This window comes from Anarrhichthys ocellatus, unplaced genomic scaffold, assembly GCF_004355925.1.
Source record: "Anarrhichthys ocellatus isolate YVR2014 unplaced genomic scaffold, GSC_Weel_1.0 scaffold9, whole genome shotgun sequence".
In the NCBI taxonomy this organism is placed as follows: Eukaryota; Metazoa; Chordata; class Actinopteri; order Perciformes; family Anarhichadidae; genus Anarrhichthys; species Anarrhichthys ocellatus.
The window spans coordinates 10,066,450-10,088,691 of record NW_022280039.1 but is presented as its reverse complement, the minus strand read 5'-3'; the positions used below and the strand labels follow the sequence as shown (position 1 = coordinate 10,088,691).

The 22,242-nt window shown below is 41.9% G+C and overlaps 1 protein-coding gene across 1 annotated transcript; it reads right to left on the bottom strand.

Annotated features, from left to right (window-relative positions):
• Positions 1–72: 72 nt before the first annotated feature.
• On the bottom strand, positions 73–20,718 carry scarf2 (scavenger receptor class F, member 2). Its single transcript, XM_031849475.1, has 11 exons — positions 19,979–20,718; positions 17,720–17,778; positions 17,531–17,632; positions 15,853–16,372; positions 15,113–15,331; positions 14,484–14,612; positions 14,036–14,139; positions 12,616–12,730; positions 12,184–12,281; positions 6,061–6,216; positions 73–4,832 (listed from the first exon to the last, which is right to left on the bottom strand). Exons 1-11 carry the CDS (start codon positions 20,086–20,088, stop codon positions 3,616–3,618), a joined length of 2,829 nt encoding a protein of 942 aa, XP_031705335.1. The 5' UTR covers positions 20,089–20,718; the 3' UTR covers positions 73–3,615.
• Positions 20,719–22,242: the final 1,524 nt, after the last annotated feature.

Sequence of the window (22,242 nt, the reverse complement as noted above, 5' to 3'; positions counted from 1 at the left end):
TCAGACTTCGAGCCACGGTCACATGAAAAATGGAATGATTTAGGGTGGGTGGGGGGGGTAAGTTTTGTCTGACAGTCTGTATGTGAAATTGTAAAATCCAAAGGAAGATTGATTTGGAGACATCAAGGTTGTGGTGGGTGAGTCAGACTCAACACAGGATACAAAACACCATTCTGTGGTTATTTGAGCTAAATGGAGCATGTTTATTATAAACTTTAGCACCGTGTTCCCCATCTTACTTTTGGGTGTTTGCATGCTGACATTTGCTTATTAGCACTAAACATAAAATGCAGCGGATGCTTATGGGAATGTTATTAGTTTCAAAAGGACTATATTAATAAACGAACAAACAATGGGTTTTGGGGCCCAACGATATTGTTGGAAAAAACGATATTGCCACCCCTTCAGCTATGCCTTTAGCATGGTGCCGTCTTTCAAGATGCTGATGGAAATTATTAAATAGTTTAACCTGCCCTAAAAACATTATCTTCTTAGAATGGTCCGTAAAAGGTCTTATCTGCATCCATTTGGCGTTATCATCAATCAAAATATGCAAGTCCCTGACAAGTCCAAAAGTGGATAACAGCTCTGAAAAATCTTAATACAACTCAACATGTGTGTACAATCTCCATGCATATACACAGCAAGTAGATCACCATGTCAAAAGAGCAAAACCTAAAGCAAAGCTGCTTCGCCTTCTGCTTCCAATTACCCATCACATGACCTATCCATCCATCCATCCATTCATGCTCCTGCATTGCCTTGTGGCCCAGTCCTGCTATACCCCTCTTCTCCCTTCCAAAAGAGGACATATATGCAGCGCGTGATTAACTCCTTAGCACAGAGTTTCCACTGTTTTTCCCCTCATGAAAGGAGCCTTTTGTCACCCCCATCCTGAAGGAGCCAAATGAAGAGTTCCCTGGTTCCCTCAGGCTCTTTGAAGAGCCGCTGTGACCGAATGACTCCTCGTCCCTGAGACTCGGCAGCCCAGAGTCACAGGAAAGGGTCAAATATCAACCAGCATTCGTATGAACATGATAAAATACAGTATGTATGTGTATTACCCAATACCTGCCTTTTCACCATAGTATTGTTCTAGTTGATTGTATGCTGGAATAAGACATTTATAGAAATAATGACGGATTTTTTAATTTTTGGTTTGACTAGAGCTACATGTATTGCTTTTTTTATTCCAAAGAAGTAAATAAGGGAAACACAAATTGAATGACTATACACAAAATGGAAATCAAAGTTGCCAAAAACAAACCACAAAAAACAAAATATACCTTACAGTTGGTAACGTTTTTGCAGCTTTTCAGGCCCTTCTTTACAAAAATGCACTGTACGCCAATAAAAACAGGCATGGGCCAGTCAGATAAAAATTGCCACTTCATAATTACACAATGTTATGGTTTGAGTATATGCAATTGTTTCAACAGTGGTATCATAGTAGTATTGTACAATCCTTTCTGTATTGTTTTATGGGAGGCAATAATAACAACTGGAGGGAACAAGGTTACAGATTTCCGGTGGAGCTATTAATGCCATATAACTACACTCTGCGTCATGCAGTTAAGTGTTACACAAACAATAACATCAACAGAGAACAAAGCCAATGTCAACTTTACAAGATGGAAAGTACTCATACTGTAGGTTTGCTTCAGAGCTCAAAATAAGCAACATATCAAAAAAAGCAAAAACAACATGAAAGCCAGTTCATTGACACCAAGAAAAACAGAAGAACTAAAAAAGTCATATAAGCACAGCTTACAAAGATAATAAAAAAGTACACAATGTATACAAGTTGAAAAAATAACCAAAACGAGTTGTACCTTGATAAAACACAAAAAAAAAACAAGACCATTTTTCAAATTAGCTGTGTTAATGTAATATATTCTTCAGCCCAAAACATACCAATGGCATGTTGACACACTACCTGTCATCCATTGTTCATAGCTCATGTTTTAAATGCTACTTTCCAAATAGCTATCCACCAACAACTGAAATAAAAGGCTTTTTTCCTCAAATTTTGGTTTACATATTTTAGGATCAACATTTAGGAAAACATGGCTTCTTTTGCTTTAACTGATCCACAGTTGAGGCACATTTTAATACTCGAGGCACGGTACCATTTAGCCTAAAGAAAATGAAATTAAGCACCCTGTTACTTCAGCACGAGTCTACTAGTTTAAGATAACACCATCCTTAAGACAAACCATCCTTGGCAAGATTTTTTTCCTACACAACGCCCGATGGCATAAACAAATACATGTGAAATGGGAGTAGCTCAGTTGGCAATATTGTTTCCCTAGTTTCTCGACAAAACTAAAAGAACAGATAAAGACACACGGCAGTCTCCTTCTGTGGCCAGATTTGTAGAGAATACTTCTAAAAGTCATTACTTCAACAAAACCATCTATTGTATCTGATTTGTTGGGATATGCAGTACGTTTTTCTTAAATACAGCATACAAAAACTGCAGATGTTGCTCTATTACAGAGAAAGTGAGTGAGTTTAAAGTGATTTACAAGCATGACATAAAGTGAGGATATAGAATACCTTGAGATTTCATTTTTGGTTTAGTGGTTTAACTGACTGAATAAAACGTACAGCAAGAGCACATTCTGGTGATTTGGTGTTAGCAGAAGTATGAAAGAGGTTTGAAACAGCCCTTTCTGAAGATCAAAGAGCTTGAATGGGTTCTGAAAAACCATGTCTGACAGAGTTGGACAAAAGAGGGCTAAGACTTTAAATAAAAAAATGTAACATTTCTGTAGGTAAAAGCCTTGAGACCAACGCTAAAGCTCTTCAAAGTGACTCACAAGCACAAAGGACAATTGTCCTAAATGCATGACTTGCATACTTTGGAGTGCCAGATTTTGTTTATTAGAGAGAAGCATTCTTTATAATGTGGTATGTCAACCTGAAACTGCTAGAGTAGAAAAATAGAGACCAACAAAAAGTGTTGCTCTTACTTGACATAATTAAGTTGACCTTCTTCTGCAAAGAATAGCCTTGACATAAGGAATGAGGAGGGTAGCTTAAAGGTATAAAACTGTATTTATGCATGTTGGCCCACAAACAAAACAAAAAACAAAACAAAATAGCTTGCAATACCCAGAGGATCTAATTTTCTTGTTGTTTTTAGTACCCTTAGTACCTTTGGAGAGCGTGCATAAAATAATAGCTATTTTTCTGACACCTTAGTAAATTACAGTTATGGAACCCCAAAAAGCAATCCATATATAAAAATAGTGGTGGACATACTGCAGAGGGATAGAGATGAATGAACTATGGATTATGTCTGTGAACCACTGTTCTGTTGTGTCCGGCATAGCCACAGGTTGTGGTGTGAGCTTGATACATAGTTGTTACACAAAAAGGGATTCTTGAAATGAAATACAATGGTGTATAGAGGTCATTATAATACAACTCACCAATACGACTCAACTGCACCCTTGATTTAGAAGCATTTCTCACTCTTGACCGGTCCTGGAGTCGCAGCACACTCAGAAAATGTTTAAATTCCTTGATTGAAAAACTACGAGGTTCACCTTCCAACAAATCCATTTTAGTCTCTTTGGTATCCATCACAAAATTTGTCTTTGAGAACATTTATTTCACTACCTGTGGTGGCATTATGGCTGTCTTTTGCTGGGGTGTTTTACTTTCCGATGTATCCAAAGTACCCTCCTTGCCTTTCTTCCTGGGTGGCTTTTTCATGGGAGTCTTCTTTGGTGTAGGATCAAACATCGGGTCCCCTGCCCTTGAGCCGTTCAAGTCCTGCTTCTCCGGGCTCTTGGCTTCAGGGGTCCCGAGGTCAGTGGCGACGGGTGCCACCATCTTCTGGAGGCTGCTCGAGGTGGGCAGCAGGGGCTTGGTGGAGCCCTGCTGGCTCAATCCACTGGAGGGATTCCTCTTGGCTTTCTGTGGAGGTGTTGGCTTCTCCCGGTTTCCCTTAGGCGTGGAGAGCCCATTGGTCTTCGTCAGACCCGTCCCCTCGTTCCTGTTGATGCTTTGGGTTTTCTCCTTGAGCTGAGCAGCCAGGAGTGTGGCCGCCTCAGAGTTCATATGAGGGTGGATCACCTTGGGGCTCTTGGGTGGCTCCTTGGGGGTCTCCTTTGGACTTTCAGCACCCTTCTTCTCAGATGAGGAGCTGTGGAAGTTACTTATCTTCTTGAGGGCATTATGAACCACACCATTGATGTGCTCCATGTGATTGGGACTGCTGTGCTCATCCCCAGACTTCTTACCTCGCAGAGGTTTGTGTTTGCTGGGGGAGCCATTGACGTCTGCTTCCTTCACCTCTTGTTTCTTTTGTTGCTCACGACTTCTCTCCTTCATTTTCTGCCGCTCCTCGCTCTTGGCCGAACCATCGCTGGAGCTCCTATTTTTCTCCTTTGGCACAGCAAGTGCCTTCAATCCCCCATGCCCCTGTTGCTCTGGCTGGGGAGACCCTGTAGTATTGCCGTGTATCCACGATACTTTGGGCTTAGTGGACGGGTCTGGTGGGCGTGGTTTGGGCTTGCCAGGTGAAGGTGGAGGCTTTCCGTTGCGCTTTGCCTCTGGTGTAGGAGTGCCATCCCCATCGTCCTCCTTAGACTGCTTGGAGAGGCGAGCGATGCGAGCGTAGAGAGCCACAGTGGTGGATTCAGAGCCACTGGTGGAGCCTTCGCTGTCAGAGGACTTGAGCAGGGGCTGCTCGCTGCCTTCTGGTTTTGTGAAACTGGTGTCTTTCAGGGAGGTGTATTCCCCTGCATCATCCTCATTAGCTTCTGGCTTCTCCGTTGGTGGGCCGGGGCTGCCCTTCTCTTTGCTTTCGTTTATAGATTCTGTGGATCATTAGAAGACCAACAGGTATTAGTCCAAGATTAGATAATCAAATAATTTAAATATCCTCTCAAGTGATCAATTAAAGTGAGATCATGCAATTGACAGAAGAAGTAACGCATTCTCTCTTTATAAAATTAAAAGTTAAATTCATAAGCAATAACATGAAACCATGGCAAAATGACACTTAGGCTTTTGCTTAGCAATACTGTACAGCTATTATTGGCCTGGTTAGTTACTGGCTTATAGAGGCTAATGCTTGTAATGTTAGTCAAGTTTCGATATACTAGATATTGTTTGTGTCACTGACATTACCCATTCTCTACTTGTGCACCTGTTAAACTGAATTCTAGATTTGTCATTACCCTGCTATTAGCACACCGTATGAGACTGCTTTATATCGATAAAAAGATTGTTTAATTTCCGGGGGTTTTTTTTGGTTCAGAAACGATGAGATTCAACATATCCGTGATTTGCAGAAACATACAATGCCAACATTTTACTCTGGCGACTGGGTTGCAGCCTTTAAATCTAAACAATGTGATTTATCTGTTACCTTCACAAATAGCAGCAACACACATGATTGAAAGACTGATACATGTACCACTTCATTTGCTAATTTATTTACACATACTTGGAACTGGAGTGGCTCCAATGCGACAGATCCTATCAGTGCCGTTCTAACTCAAAACCCTTTTGTGATGTTTACAGCAATTATTTTGTGCCCGAGGCTTTTTACTTAAAATCAATTGTTTCTAAGGCCGTGGACCATTCATGAGAAGAATGACAACTAAACCAAACTAGAAAGAGAGCACTAAAATAAACATCAATCACTCAGCACGCACAAAAATCCCCCAAAACTAAACCTGACTTGCACTGTCAGACATCCAGAATAGAAACTGACGGAACGGGTGTTTTCCATCAAACTTCAAGGAGTTAGTCACTGTTTGGATTTGGGCCATGTGCTGACTTGCCCAATCCATTTCCTGTTTATACTCGCCTTGTTCTCGAAGCAAAACCTGGGTCTAGATGGCATATGATAAAGAAACTATCTCCATAATGAGATTTACAGAAGCGGGTGAGTCACTCAACGGTCACACTGGGAACTTGACTTCTTCACTGTGTCTATCAGTGTGTGTGTGTGTGTGTAAAGACCCCATGCCAAAGACAAATTAGGGATTTATGTGCGTCATCCTAGATAACTGTTTATTTATTCTAACAATGACTCACCTTCGTGGGGCAAACAGTAAACTGGCCCCTCATCTCTGCTCTCAAAGGAAGAGAAAGACTCCTGGGACGACCAGGAGGAGGGGGAAGGCTGCTCTGCCACTGAGGGGGGCTCGATGAAGCTGCAGTTGAAGGTGTTCTCTGGGTCGTGGTGTGCTACTGAGAACAGAAAACAAACGCAGAAGCCAAAAGGTCAGCCAGAGGGTATTGTACCATGTTACAAGAACAACAGTCTGTTCTCACTCACTCTCACAACTGCTGCAGAGATGTAGAAAGTGTTGGTTTAATTGAGTCTGTGGAAAAACTGTGCTTTTTAATTGGTTTTGAATTTGAGTTCACAAAGGCTCCGGCATTGTGGGTTTTATAAGCAAATGTAGATATATTCTTTGTGTAAGCTTTTTTTATTTATTTCATTTTACAGTTTTTTTCTTAGCAGGTTAAAAGACAAACAAGAAACAGCATTCTGACAATCGTACGAGAAATACATTCTAAGCCATAGCTATCGGGTCTGCAGCTACTTGTTGACCCAAACAACAAAAAAATGCATTCATTTATGAATGCATTCCCATAACAATATGTAGGTCATGTTATGTTTCTCTCCGACTGTCTGCCTCGCTCTCTCAGTCTTCCTCCCTTTCTGCTGACCCTTCTGTCTCAGGACAGCTGTGGTTTCCGAGGAAAACTTGAAGGTGATCTGGCGTGAGTTTTGACTGAAATCCTTTTGGGCGTTACCTTGACATGACCGACCACATCAGATGCTCCTGTTTACATGCCCACTGAGACATGGGTCGATCCAATTGTTTAGACCTCCAATAAAACCTAGGTGGAAGAAGTTCCCTAAAACTGTGCCAGAACCCTGGCCAGGAACAAATCCTGGCTCCTTTGCCGTTGTTGTTTGACTATAACTAAAAAGATGAGCTATTAAGAAGCTCTCTACGGCCGGATTTTTGCAAACTTGGTGACTTGTAGAAGCATTAAAGCTGTAAAAACTGCATTTACTTTGTATTTTATCAGAGTGTAGGGACCTTATTTTCCATAGCTTTGTTTACATTCTCAATCCATCTCCCTTTTTTAGTGTTTGACATGCATGGACTTTTAAAATGCTAACAAACTAGACAATGTTGATCTTAATTTCACTCAAATACACATTACTTTAGCAGATGGTCTGTTTAGAGGTTCCATTTGTGTGTTTATTGTTATGTACCAATCACCAAGCCAAAATCCTTGCAAGTGTTCCTGGCAATAAACAAATTCTAATTCTGACCATAACATGTAAACTACAGATATCTGCATTATTTTTCAACATAAATCGGTCTGTGTATTAATGTTCATTCTCTTGCATCCTGTGTCCATCCACCTGCCCCACAAACACGGGGATCAGACCTATGTTCCCTCAGCATCATCCCTGGCCCATGCTAAAATCGGTTTATAACTTTTTTTAGATATCTAGCTAATAATATCCAATGACCGACAGACAGTCTGGCAAGTACTTTTACGTTGGTTAGGTTTAGACGTGGGGAATGATATTGGTTAGGGTAAGAATATCAGGGTAAGCCAATCAGAGGCAGAGTAGGGAGGGTCATGCCTTCCCACAGTAGGAAAGAAATATCTCAACCAGGGAGGTCTGATGACTTTTATTTTTAAAAGGTTGTCAGACAAATGGGACTTTGGACATTTAAAGAGTAATCAAACTATTGATCATATTTGGAATAAAGGGATGTTGGAACAATGGCATGGCACTACTGATCTGAGGGAACTAGGGCTTAGGGAACATATGGCTGAGGAAATATATGTCTGGGAAAACATAGGCTTCAGGAAACATGGAGCTGAGGGAATAGGGTTGAGGAAACAGGGCGGAGGAAACATTGGGCTGAGGGAGCATAGGACTCAAGGAACATAGACTTGAGGAAACATAGGGCTGGGGGAACATACTCCCACTATTAAGTCATGGTCAAATCAGAACTGGTTCATAGGTGTGTGTGTGTGTGTGTGTGTGCTACATTTTTTTAGTTGTACTGACATGATTGTACAAAGCAATTTTCAAGGACCCTGATTTGTTTGTTTTCCTTGAGGCTGCTTTTATCTACATTTACAAATGATAGATTTGAACTGTATAAGTTACTACCACAGAAAATCTGTTTCAATGTCTTGCTGAGATGAGAAATAAGACACAGAAGGTAAATCTATATTGCTACACTGATCGATGTTCTCACATTTATTCAAAAGAAGTCACCAAAACCTCTAAACAACATATGTTTCAGTTTGACAGTCTACAGTATTTGTGTTGCTCATAGGGTGGATAATGTCAACACAGGTGCAACATTTCTACAATAAGCAAGTACAGATGTGTGTAAAAGTGGGAAAAAAACAAGCGTTTCAATATGAATGCAGAGGGGACTTCCCTCCAAGGGCACCCATTTATGTGATTATTTAAGGATATCCTGTTTACAACAATAACGGCACCCTGTTCTCTCTACATGTGTAGATAATGTTGGACTTTTGTGGCTACAAGAGCGACCCCAAAGTCTTCCATCGCACTACTATTCTGATTGGATTAACTTCAAAAAAGAAATCAGCTGTATGTGGATGTGGTAGATTAATAACAATATACAGAACCCAGCAAAATGTTTACCCAGAGGTGTGGATGACAAAATAATATTTTGCTCGAATTGGTGCATTCTCTGTCTTCACTCCTGTGTGCAGGGTCAGCAGCAGGCAGATAGGCAGAGAATCTGAAGGACTAAGGAATGTAGAGCAGCTAACCTATGCAAAGAATTCAGTTGAGTTAGTCAATAAGCTAACACATGGGCATTTTTTGCGACATTACTTGTATGTCGTGATGAACAACTGCTGCCCTTGAAAGTTGCTCCCTCCAGACTGTGGGTCTAGAGGGGCAGATTGTTCTGCAGACTGGACGCCACTGTGATCCCTCCCTACATGGAGGCCAACACACAACAGGGCATTATTGACACGTCCCAGCTGCAGAGCTCTGCCACCACAGTTGCTCAGTGGGGGGGGATCCGTTAACAGGCAGAGGTAGTCCAAAGGCTAGAGGGCTGGGCTGGGACAAGAAGGTTGCTAGTTAAAAAGCCTGGTCCAGCTGTGGAAATCTGGACATAGAAGGATCATATTAAATGCCAATAAGAAGAAGAAACAACATGTTTCTGCCTGAAATAGTCTCTAAAACCAATGCAGTACACTAAGTGACATCTAACATGTCCAACTCAGAGCCTATTATTAACCAATCAGTGACACAACCAACTGCATTCATTTTCAAATATTCCTAAAACTCAAGCTGACTTTTTTTCTTTGTTCCATCTTAATTACTTCAGGGTGTGAGAAAGTTTTCTTGAGGCAGCTCACATCTGCATGAAAGAGGAGTTGAGTGTTGCTGCAAACACATTTGCAATAACAGCCAACTTTGCCGGGATAAATAAAGATAGAAAAACGCAGGTGGCGCTTCTTCTCAGCCCAAATCCGTGGGTAAGCATTTGGACACAGAGGATGCAAGGAATGCAGGACAGACGTGAAACTGCTGGGCGTGGAGTAAATATGCTTAGAATGGAATGCCAAACTACAAGCAAACAGCCTCAGTTATGCCAAGGGGCGTATAGGTGACAGTGTGTTACTGTAGCTTTTCCTCTGAGGCCAAGTATGCTAACAGAGGTTGTTGTCTTCCTTCCTTACTTCCCCCTTGTTCCTTTTTATATTTTGTCTTGCCACATCTGTTGCGACTGACCCTGATGTGGATGAATCACAGTTCTGACACGGGCTGGGGTAAATTTGACCACTTCCTGTTTCCAGCCCCATTGGGCCCCCTCTGGAATGCGTGTGTGCAGGACTGTGTAGCCCCAGTCAGAGTTTGAGTTTCTAAATGTTGGCAGACCACACTTCTGTGGGCAGCCCAACAGAAAGCAGAGTAGCAAACATTTGGATAGGACAAACCAGGAAGGACAAGAGAGACAAACACTAGCGGTGATAGATTTGACTTTGACTGGTATTGAGGTCTGTTTGACAGGTAGATGGTGGTCTTATTTGTTTTTTTAAGATGCAGAAAATAAAGCATAAAAATGTATTTTTTATCTGTTTGCTAACAGTGAAAACACATCCCAGTATTTTTACGTAAAGGCATTTGGCTAACATGACGTTGCTTTGTTACGCCTCTGGCACATTGGTTCACATAGTCAAGCTCTCCACAAACAAGCGTATTAATATGCCACAGTGTGACGACAAAGGCAACTCTGTCCCAGTGTTGTATTTTGACCGAGGCATAATAGAGACAGATTCTATCTTAAAGAATCAGCTGGATAACCGAGGAGGCACATGCTGCTCAGACATGAAAAAGAAACCAGGTCATGAACTTCTTCCACAGCACACTGACTTCAGTAGAGCCCTTTTAAAGAATCAAATAACAGTGCTTCACAATGAGGCTTAAGCTGAAGCTAAGATCAGAAAGCAGCGCAACACTGCTGTGAATATATCTGCCTTTTAGTGCATGTTAGTGTATGTGAGCGTGTGCCAATGGCTAGCTCGTGGCCTGCACTGCGCTCATACAGCAGTTATAGCCGATAACGCTGTCCCAACCGATAGCGTCATCATGGAAGCGTAAAGCTTGCTCCTCAGGTAACACCGTCAACTCTGGCAGCGCTGTTGCCGTTGTTTGCACTCTTTGCACCGCTAGCTGCAAGGCATCGCCATGTTGAGATCTGTGTGGTTGCAATAGATATGCTCTGAATTGCATTTTGAGAACCTTTAAACAATCAATCATTTGTAACTATATGTCAGAAAATCGAGAGCACACTCACACGTTTTATCTGACCAACAGTCCAAGGATTTCATTTACAATGACAAACGGGCAAAGGCAGCCACTTCGACAAGCTGGAGCCCAAGAAATGTTTCACTTTTTTCTCTTGATGAATTACTTTTACAAAAAAATTGATCATGAAAATTGCTGTACATTAACTTTCTGTCAGTGGACTAATTCATTAGTTGACTAATTGCTTTACCACTACTGCAAATGTCACCCCTATATTCTGTCAATGTTAGCTACACATTATTAATCTCCTACTTCAAATAGTAAATACAAACATTTGCATCATCAATACGGATGGACTCAGTTTACAGTTAGAAACACATTTCCATGTCTTGAAAATATTGGAAATTCGAAAGTACAGACAAATATTGTTGTTCCGACAATACAATTACCCTGGAGCTGCAAACTTGTCAGAATGAAGAACAATCATTTGTATAGTTGCATAACACAGCTACTAGGGGCAAGACAACTTTCTGCTTCTAAAAACAGTTGAATTTTTTTAAGAAATCCAGATAATTGTGTATTTATAAACTGTGAGAATTGTTTTTGAACGATGAACAAAAGCAGCCATGTTAAACTGCATCTGGTGGGGTTTAAAAGATCATCATATCTCCTCTGTCTATTATGAAAAAAGACCGGGTCCGCAGACAGATCTGACACAGACCACGAGACCTCCGCATGGAGCGGCAGTGCCGCAGCGTTCACCCAAACAGTGCGGCCTTTGATAGCGCGTCACTCACCACCACCCGGGGCCCCCCGACAACCACGGGCCTTCTTTTAATAACACAGCCTGCTCCTCGGCCCAAGAACAATTTTCTTGGGGGAGAGGACGATGGAAACGAGTAAAAAAGAAATGGGGGAGAGAAAAAAGCCCCAGTTTAGGGTTGTAATAATATGAACACATGGCATTTGAGGGTGCCAAGAATAATAAGGGGCTCCAAAACCAGTGCATTCCTTTCAAATGAAACCCCATACTCGCCTGGCAGCCACCATACACTTTTCAACCCTATTCATCATCTAAGAGGAGGACTAAGGTAGCGCTGAAGGAAAATGCACACTCTGACTGCCAGTCATTGGTGTCATTGTCTCCGCTGTGTTAAACTGAAGAAAAAAGCGTAGATTACCAGTGAAACCACCGTTTTCATATCATCCGACACCTCCATGTCAAAATATAAATATCATTCGCCAAATAATTAAAGCTAAGAGTGATGCGGCTTCAGCAGACTGTGCTGTACAATGCAAGATGATTACATGAAACACAGCAGCTTCTGGCAGCACTGCGGTGGGATATGAGAAAGAGTTTTGGGGCTTACCGACTACTTTGGGAAGTTTCTGTCGCCTCAGTGGAATACGGGGGAGTTTAGTGCTGATGCGGCTGAATCGTCCACACAGGATCCGCTTGGCTTTTTTGCTGTTGGTAGAGTTGTCTTGGTTAGGACTGAAAAGGGATGACGCCATGGAAACCCAAATGAATCATTCAAAGGAGGCATATTAAACCTGGCCCTGTGCCTCTTTTTGAGGGCCCACATTGCTACTCGCACAGTAATGTCAATATTTAAAAGTGCTTTAAAATATTTTTAAATGCATTTATCCATTGAACAAACTGGTTCCTGCGAGAGAGAGAGAGAGAGAGAGAGAGAGAGAGAGAGAGAAAAAACATTTTCTTCTGTTTTTATAACCAGGGCAAGCTACTCGAGCCCTCCTATCACGGCGCGTAGAGGTGAAGACACCGATCCGTCACTCACTTGTGGTCGTCTTTGTGTCGACACAGGCAGCAGCAGCACAGCAGGGACAGGAGGACAATCAGTAAAAAGGAGACCAGGGTTCCAGCCGCGATCACGCCCATCCGCTGGTTGGGCTCTGAAAGATGAGATGCAGTGAGTTCTGGGTGTGCCACATTGGCGCAGCAAAACTCTTCATGCCAGTTTCAACAAATCTCTCTCTCTCTCTCTCTGTCATCACCAACACTAGAGACCGTGGCACATAGCAAATTAGTATGATTTACCAAACAAGTGAGTTCAAATGACTCGAGGAGAGGGTTATGCTAACTGTATAATCTATAATGTGCCAGTTAGCTTTGATAATAAAGGCAGAGCGCTGTGTTGACATTAACAACTGATTTTCAATAGCTGCTTGGCATGAAGCATCTCTGAGGAATGTTGCAACAGGCTGAAATGCACTGCAAATAATTCACTATTAATCTCATCTCCCTGCAGACATTGGACCACTTATGCTTTAACTGCTGATTTCCTGCGAGCAGCTTCCTCCCCTCACCCCCTTCTTTACTACGCGCCCCTCACCATAACTCATCGATGATTTATCAGCGCCCCTCCCTCTTCAAGTGGGATACACCCCAAAGATAATAGGTGCTGTGTGTGCCGGAGCATGGATGCTCGCAAGGACAGATGACACCCGGAGAGAAGCAAGCCATCAGTTAAGGGGTGAGTAGCGGCGGCCCGCGGGACTTTACGCTGTCGCATAAGGCTGAGATGGATTGTTGGGCAGTCTGGGCGTGGCATGTTGTCACTGCTCTGTGCTCACAGCTGGATAAAGAATGGGAAACGGTTTGGGGAAAGGTGACGAGGTTTGATGATATCACTGACCAACCTGCCACCGCCCATCATGTCCACTTGCCAAAATCCCTGCTACCTCTGTGTTCTAATCTTCTCCTTGCATGCCTCCAAAGATCTCCTCTTTCCAAACAGTGCACTTTTTTTTCTCTGTCTCCCTTCCAAGTTCTCTTTTTCTCTCTTTTTATTCTCTCTCTCTCTCTCGACAGGAACAGAGCCAACAAACACAGCCATAAAAAGGACACCGGTCTGGGTCTGGAAACGTTATCAAGGCCTCGCAAAGTTAACTCTCCCACTACACATGCTGACCTGAATAGATGTTTGTTGGTACTCTGTGCGTACAGCCAACTATTAGACATTTTAATACACAGGCAGCACAAGCAGCATCTGGCTCTTTGGACAAACAGTTCAGAGGGTTATAATTCTTTTGGTATGTGTAGTCCGACTAGGAAATAACTATCTGTCTCTGGAAAAGTACATTATTTGGAAAAAGAACACTAGTTACTGACTACTGCTGATCAAAGAAACCTCTTTAAAAACACCATAACTACAAAGCATGTGGTTGCTCTTTAAAAAAAAAAGGGGATTTTCTTACGGAGATAGCAAGCACCAGACACAGGATCACAGTTCTTGTCATTGCAAGAGCAGGTTTGGTTGCAGTTCACTCCATACTGGCCAGGTTGACAGGTCATATTGCAGCTTGAGCACAGACAAAAACAACATCTGTTTAATGTTCAATCCAAGTGACAGATGCATGAAATAGGACACAGAAAAAGAGAAAAAGGCATAAATGTGATCAGTTATTTGTTCCAGGCAAAATATGTCCTTTGATGGAAGTTTGTAGGAATTTCACTTTTGTATTTCAAAAGTGTTTTTTATCAGTATCTGAAAAATACGCCTCAAAGCACATGCTCACCTATTCAATTCCCAAGATATACAAGTGTGTGACAAAAGTAATAAGAAAGCCATCAGCCATTTTCACTATGTATTGTAATGCATAAACGTGAGGTTTTTTTTTGGGTACGAGGTGTCTCATGACTTACTAGGTGCCATAAAATCCCGGGTCACACAAGCACTCTCCGGTGACAACATGACAGATGCCGTTAAAACAGTGACTGCAGTTGTTCTCACAGTTCTCGCCATATGTGCCGTTGGGGCAGCGCACCTCACACCTATCAAACACAAGAGGAATGTGGTGATTACAGTCATTTTCAAGCTCATTATTGCAGTATGGAAAACGGTATCACAGTAGCTACTTGTTAAAGGCACTGCCATTATGCTTTTTATGTTGATGCTGAAGGTCTGACTGAACAACAAAAATGCATAGTTTTGCAGGTTTCTTTTCATCACATGTCTCATGGCAGTTCGTAAAGTACGATATCAAGTCACGATATGCAATCTTTTGGGGCGTGAATTGTCCGTTTACTTTGTGTTGCTCGCCACGACCTTTTTTTTCTGGACGACATTACGCTGCAAAACTAAATTTAGCTTCCGTCCACCAAAAAGAAATAACATCCTAATTGGCCAATTGGCATTGTTTACGTGCTGAACGAAATTCGTGTCCACGCAAACAAAACCAACCGATTGCACTTTGTGACTATTTCACGACCTGCCATGATACAGTGCTGTTCATTTACACATTTCTAAAATTGTACTCTTGGTGTTTCCTTACCTGTCCCCAATCCAGCCAGGGTTACAGTGAGAACACTTGCCATGAATGGGGTCGCAGTGGTGACCGTCTTTACAGGAGGGACACACTTCTTGGCAATTTTCGCCAAAGAAGCCTTTGGAGCAGAGCTGGTCACACCGTGTCCCATTCCAGCCCCTGTCGCAGGTGACGCAGCGCCCCTCTGTTATCTTACAGGGCTGCTGGCCTTTACAGTGCCCACACCTGTGGTCAACCAAGGAGAACAGGAAAAGAACAAAGCAATTGTCATTTATCTTGTTTACATGTCTTCTTACTAAAACTGTTTAAGGATCTGAAACCAGATGGACAGAATCTGTTTGTATGCTTTGAATTGTTGCTTTAATGATCGTTTAAAGAGGGAGATAAACAACACTGAACTCTAACCAAGCTCATTTTAGTTTATAGCAACTGTTTCGTGTGAGAATGTCACAGTCCATGGAAGGTAAAGCACTTAACCTGAATTGCTTCTACATGTTTGCCGATGATGACGGGATAATGTGAATACCAACTCCCAAATATCACTATATTATTGCTCAATTAAGTAACATAGTTAGATCTTTTTATGGATTATCAACTGCAGCATATATCAAATCTTATTTCTGACTAAAACTACAGAGCTACACCATTCGGACAAGGGAATTGAACATTAGGCATCTGTAAAACTGCATGTTTCCTGTGTTTTTTTATGTGCTGCATTTGCTCTCTGCTAAGATTTTTTGCCCCACCTGTTCCTGCAGTTTTGACCGTAGAACCCGGCAGGACACGGTTCCCTGCAAAACCTCCCACGGTACCCTGGCGTGCAGGTACACGAGCCGTCCGCTTGGTTGCACTTGCCTTTGAAGCAATGGCAGTAACTTTCACACCGTGGGCCCCACAGTGCCTCTTGGCACTGGCAGCGTCCCGTGAACTGGTCGCACGGTGAATTGTTGCAGTTACACTGGATGGCACAGTTCCTCCCCGTCCAACCAGGATTGCACATACATCGCCCCGTCTTCGCATTGCAGATGGAGTTGATGCTGCAGTAGCAGTTGTTGTTGCACAGGGGACCCCAGATGCCGGGGTGACATGTGCATTTGCCCGTCTCTCGGTCACACTTGCCCTTTTGGCACATGCAAGGATACTCGCAGTTAAGTCCCCAACGATTGTGGTTGCAGGTACACTCGCCGGTCAAGTCGTCGCACTGGCCGTTGGGGTAACAATTACATTTCCCCTTGCAGTCAGGGCCCCAGTACTGGGCCGGACACTCTGTTAAAAGACAGTGCACTTGTCAGGAAATGGGAAACAGCATTCTGACTCGTCATATAACCTTGAGCAATGGCAAGAGCCTGCAGCTGGCGTGGCCAAACTACGGCTTGTGGTCAAATTGCGGCCTGCTGCCTGTTTTTAAATGGCCCGTGGTGAATTTTTTAAATAAACTGGAACATGGCTTGAACCTATTTTGAATATATTTTACTGTATGTACTTTGCACATCCTAGTTTAAACACTTGAATATATTTTTGTGGAATTATCTCTGTCAAGATATTACAATTTCTACCTCTCCTGTTTGTTAAATCTTAATATTAGACTTACAAATTTATATCTTATGTTTACATCTGCATCGTCTTTCAAGTGGGCGCTATGCCCATGAACAGAACTTTAAAAATATTCTGAGGTTATGTGTATATATGTAATTACTTAGTGAGCACTCAGGCCATGCACTGTATTAGAGCTTAAATTTGTTAAATAAATTTAAATTTAATTTAAGAGCAGCAGATACAGTTATAATTCATGTAATATACAGCGTTGGCACACCAATAAATGACTCTAATGCCAAACGTTAGACTGTTTACTATAGAGCTGCATAGTTATGTTGATAGAAAGTTGTTTTGCCATGGCACATGCGGTTTTCTGGTCTAGAAACAAGTATTTTCTTGTAGTGTAACTGTTTGCACTCACACATGTTCTCTTGTTTGGCCCTTGCGATTCTCTTTATATCAAAAAAGGTTTGGCCACCCCTGGTCTACAGCCAAGCTAGTGGCTCTGTGAGGCTTGTCCGAGGCAGATCGGAGCTTTGTGCTAAACGGCAGCATGGCAACGCAATCACGACGGCCACGCTAACATGCTGATGTTTTTGCAGGTACAACATTTACCACTGCCACCATCTTTGTTTAGCATGTTAGCAAACACACGTTCATTTCTTGGCAATCTATCTAATAATTGTTGAGATATTTCAGTGACCTTTAGAGACAGAACAATGTTGCCTGCAACAGAGCAATACCTCTAGCATGGCTAAAAAAAGACCCCAAGTGTGCTATAGTTTTAGTTCTAATACTTGTATATTTCACAGGCGAAAACATTCTATTTAACACCACAGATGAGAGGCAAAAGAAATGCTGATCAGGAAAATGTAGGAAACCCCTTACTAGTGTCACAGCTAGCTCCAAAGTATCCATGACGACAGCGACATTCGTTCGGCCTGACACACACCTCATTTTCATTGCAGGTGAAGTTGCCTTCGCAGAGAGCTTGGGTGAACAAGAATAGGCCGTGTTATTCAACTGGCTTGCACAATGAGCTGCTGTACTGATGAATGTCGTCTGTATGGTACATACGTGTCGGGCACTCATCCCCTAGCTGCCCCCATCCGCTGCAGCACACAAATCCTGGTGATCTGGAAAAGAAGTTGTGACATTGAGAATGAGAGGGCGATGATGAGGAACCTGGCTACAGTGAAACAAACACATGTCAAAGCAGCAGTATCCACACCCAGCTCATGCCTCTTTGATCTCAGTTCTTATTCATGTGGCTGCAAATGTATGCAGGGGATTATACATGACGCATAAACTTTGGACATGGTTGTATAACTGACTGAATTTGGATCATGTGTACACTTAGAAGCCCTTAACCCCTGCATCTGTGTAGTTTATCAGTTTCTTTAAGTTCCCTCAGCCTTTGGGGAAATGTGAATATTCAGAGACAATATTTTGCAGCCGAGTTTTCAGGCCTGTCAGGAAAGGACAGATGCGTCTCCTCTTCCTCCCACGCCTGCGACCTCTGCGGGGCCCCTGCAACACGTCAGCTTCCCCTAAAGTGTTTGAAGATGGCAGTTTGCTTTCAGTCAATGAGCAGGGATCAACGCCGTTATTTATGCTGCCAAAATAAGCGCGTGGGAGAGATCACAGGTCTATGCTCTGTGTGCTTTCACTTGTTATTGAAGGTAGCTGATTTCTAAATAAGCCTTTTACCATTTAATGTACATAACATGGCAATGGGTTCAGCTTTTTGCAGCAGTGCTGTATGGACAAACTCCAGTCAACATGTATGGAGCTGACTCTTGTTGCCCTTTTTTAAAAACACACAGCCAACCCGTGTCAGCGCCAGAAAGAAAGGTTGCAGAATTCATTAGTTGTGTGGAAGCATAGCTGCACTTGCGCTGCTGTTTACCTTTCATCATAAAGAATTGTTCAACTCCCTTTGCCAAGAAATTCAATAGCTGCTCTTTAACTGATTCAAAAATCCATTTTTCTGAATCAGTGCTGAAAGCATCGCATTCAAGTCATAAAAAGAAACATAATGGAAAAAACAGGTGAGTGGAAAGTTCACTGCAATGAATGTTGAATGCTGGAAGGAGGGCAAAATGTCAGTGCTTTATTTATGTTTCACTGGAAACTTCACAAAGCACTAAAGGCGATATGTTTCTGGTGAATGACGATTTGTTGCTCAGCGAAGCAACGAACAATCTACGAGAGATGACAGCGCAACGGGAACTTTTGAAGAACAGCCCTTGATTACATTTCATTGTGACCGCACGAAAAGATGCAGCCTGTGGCTTTTCAGATCCAAACACTGTGACTGCTTGTGTTTCAAGAAACAAAAAGGCATATAGCCTAGTAAGCACATGGTTCCTTATCACACATCTTTTATGGCATATTGGAGAATGAGCCCTCGAATACATTTAATGTTTCTCGTCTAACACAATTTCAAAATACATAGACATCAGTCCAACAAGTGTGGATGCTGCAATCAGCAATAATGGGCCTGGGTTTGTTTTTTTTCTTTTGCACTAGTCACTCCAAAGGTTCAGATATAATCCTGGAGGTCATCCAGAGATGCTTTTTGGATACCTTAACTTTTGAGAGAGAGAGAGAGAGAGAGAGAGAGAGAGAGAGAGAGCTGTCTAAATATGTGGATTCCTGGAATACAATACTCTGACTTTATTTTGAAATATCAACTGTCAACTAACATGTGCTCCTTTTAAACATGTCATAAACTTCACACAAACAAAAGGTAACTTCTAAAAGTGCATTATCAACCACATATGCGTTATCAAACTGTGCCACGAATGCTGTGACTTTGAATGAGAGCGCCCCCTACACACTCCTGTTCCAGATGTACACATCTGTATAGCTGCTTTCTGTAACAGACTCCTCCTCCTGCTGTACGGTGGACCGGGAACACGTTAAGTGTAGAAAAGAAAGAGCTCACCGTGAATATATGCAATGTGGTAACAACAATGCTTGTTATGAACGTGAAATACAAGTTTAGGCAATTAATTCAGTGGTTGATTTCAACTAGTCTAATCATTTAGTGAAAACCGCTATTCAGGCATTAGGCAAACACTGCAAAAAATGTCAATATTTTTTGTGTTTTTAGTGTGCTCAGTTCTAAAAAAACATTATTTTTCAAGGAACTCAAATATACGTGAGGAATGAGATGACAGAGGTTTTTGGTTTATAGTGCAATATAAACCCTTAACTTCAAAAAAAAGTAAAGAAGAATGAGGCAAAGATGTCACGAGAGAAACTTCCAAACAAGCTGATTTGCATTAACAACTGCTGCTTCAAGTCCTACTTTTCTGCACTGATGCTTACCCAGGTGCTTTGCATACATTCCTGCCTTTGGGATTGAGTTCTTGGCTGAAAGTGGTGCAAAAGAAGAGACAAACCACCGCAACAACAGCAAAAGAGTTCTTCACTTCCATTGTACAAGCAGCAGCATCCTTCTAGACGCCGTTTCCACTCCGCATTTCCCTTCTCCGAAAAGTGACGACGCTGGCTTTTCCCTGGTCTTTAAACACCCCGATTTGTTTTCACGCACATAATCCAGATGTGTCTGCTTGGTAAATATCAAACCCTTTCCGTTCCAAAAAGATGATTGAACAAACCCTTGCAACCATCTACGCCATTGAAAAACTCAGCAACTTCAAAAAAAGTGACTAGCGACAACAGACCCAAGGAAAAAGCTGGAAATAAGTCAGGAAACCAAAACTTGAAAATCACAGTATTCTTGATACACGCTGTTCTCCTACAGTGCGCCGTTTATTCCACCAAAGTTTCTAAAAGAGGCAATCGTGCAAAGCCCGTTGGTCCAGACTCATAATGAAATAACAAAAAAAAAAACGTTTTTTCCAAAACAATGCCCGCAACGCGCGTGGAAACGTGTCGATATCATGATATTCTTGGAAAAAAAATATGCAGGCGAATCAGCTGCCTTTCCGTTTGTTCCTCTCTGAGGAGAAGCGCTTAATCCTTAACTTCTGTCCTCTCTTGCGCTCTCAGGAGTGGCAGGAGGGAAATTCCTGATTTGTTACTCTATCTTTGGCTTTGTGCGCCATGCGTGCGCCACCAAATTTACATAGGCCTGTGTGCAACAGGGTCTGTTTCAGTGGCCTTGGTTAAAACAATGACTTGTGGCATAATTTGGTATTTTAATAAACAAAAAGTTCACGTGGGCGATAAAGGAAGAGCACAGCGTTTTTTCATAATGAAAATGACCACTACTGTCTTTATCATCATTATTGATAATTGCGTACTTTAAGCATCTGTGAATCGTCAAATTTAAAATGACAAATTTGTACATGTGGATTGTATTTGCAGTAAACTACTTTAATAATTTAAGGAAGTGTTTAATTGATGCACGAGGAGAGTGTGTGTGCCTTTGTTTGTGTGTGTGGGGGGGTTGGAGGGGCAGCAGTGTACTAACTATGTTAGACAATAGCTCCCCCATCTGTTAACACCAACGAAGTTATTTTGGCATATGGCACCTCCTGCAAAAAGTGCAAGGTCTCCTGACCAGTGGAAGCTAATGAGAGGGGGAGGGGGGAATGCATTTATTAAATCAGATGTAACATTATAACATCCAGTCCAATGCCTTGTTCTGGCACAGTGCATCTTCTCTTCTTACAGAGACAATCCACAATATGATTGTCAGGGGCGTTAAGGGGGTTTACGACCAAAATATAGTTATTAATCACCCCTCACAAAATGTTATGACATTGGCATAATCCCTTATCCATAACAAAACCCACAAAAACGTATATACTGTATATATATATAAGTTATATAATGCATTTGTGCTGTTATGCATGTAAAAAGTTCCAGTGAAGAAATGTGACACTTAGTTAGCATGAGATATTTTGTCTTGCAAATTATGCTGAAAGGTACTCGGGTGCTGCTTATATGGCCACAAACTAAGGCCCCAAATTATGTGGCTGACTAATGCATCAGCCAATCACAAAGTGCATGAGGAATGACTGTGCCAAAACAATCAGTTTTACAAGACATGTAGGTCCTTTAATTAAGTGAAAGTAGCGATGCCATAATGGATACTCATTCCACTACAAGTAAAAGAACAGCGCTTCACAAAGTAAAAGTGGGTTTCATGGGTTTAATCAGCCAAATGTACTTCATAAGAGCATCTCTTCGAACATACTTCTGCACTAATATAGTCAGTGTGATGTTATGGGTGAACTGTACAGTGTAGCCTATATTCAGTCTAGTCTCTATTATGTTTTTCTAGTTCATTTATCATTTAATGATGCATCATCTCTTATGCTTTAGGGATTTATGCATCTTCACTTCTGTAACACTGCTATTTCCCATCGATCCATCCTTTTGTTGAAGCTAGTTGAGGTAGAGCTAACCGGTAACTTGCATATGGAGTAGCCTACCACTTTACTGATTAAAGTAAATAACTAACTTGTGTTTTAGTGCAACGAATATATACCATATTTCTACTTGCATCAAGGACTATAGAAATGCTGCTTCAAGGACTATATAAATGTTTAATACACACACACACACACACACACACACATACACACACACACACACACAAACATATATTAGGTTCCCTG

Bases quoted from the DNA above. Each gene is read 5' to 3' on its own strand.
- scarf2 (XM_031849475.1), bottom strand. From the start codon at position 20,088: ATGGAAGTGAAGAACTCTTTTGCTGTTGTTGCGGTGGTTTGTCTCTTC. The intron at 17,779-19,978 runs GTAAGCATCAGT...CTTCTTTTCCAG, and splicing joins AATGTATGCAAAGCACCTGG to ATCACCAGGATTTGTGTGCT. The intron at 14,613-15,112 runs GTAAGGAAACAC...TGTGTTTGATAG, and splicing joins CCTGGCTGGATTGGGGACAG to GTGTGAGGTGCGCTGCCCCA.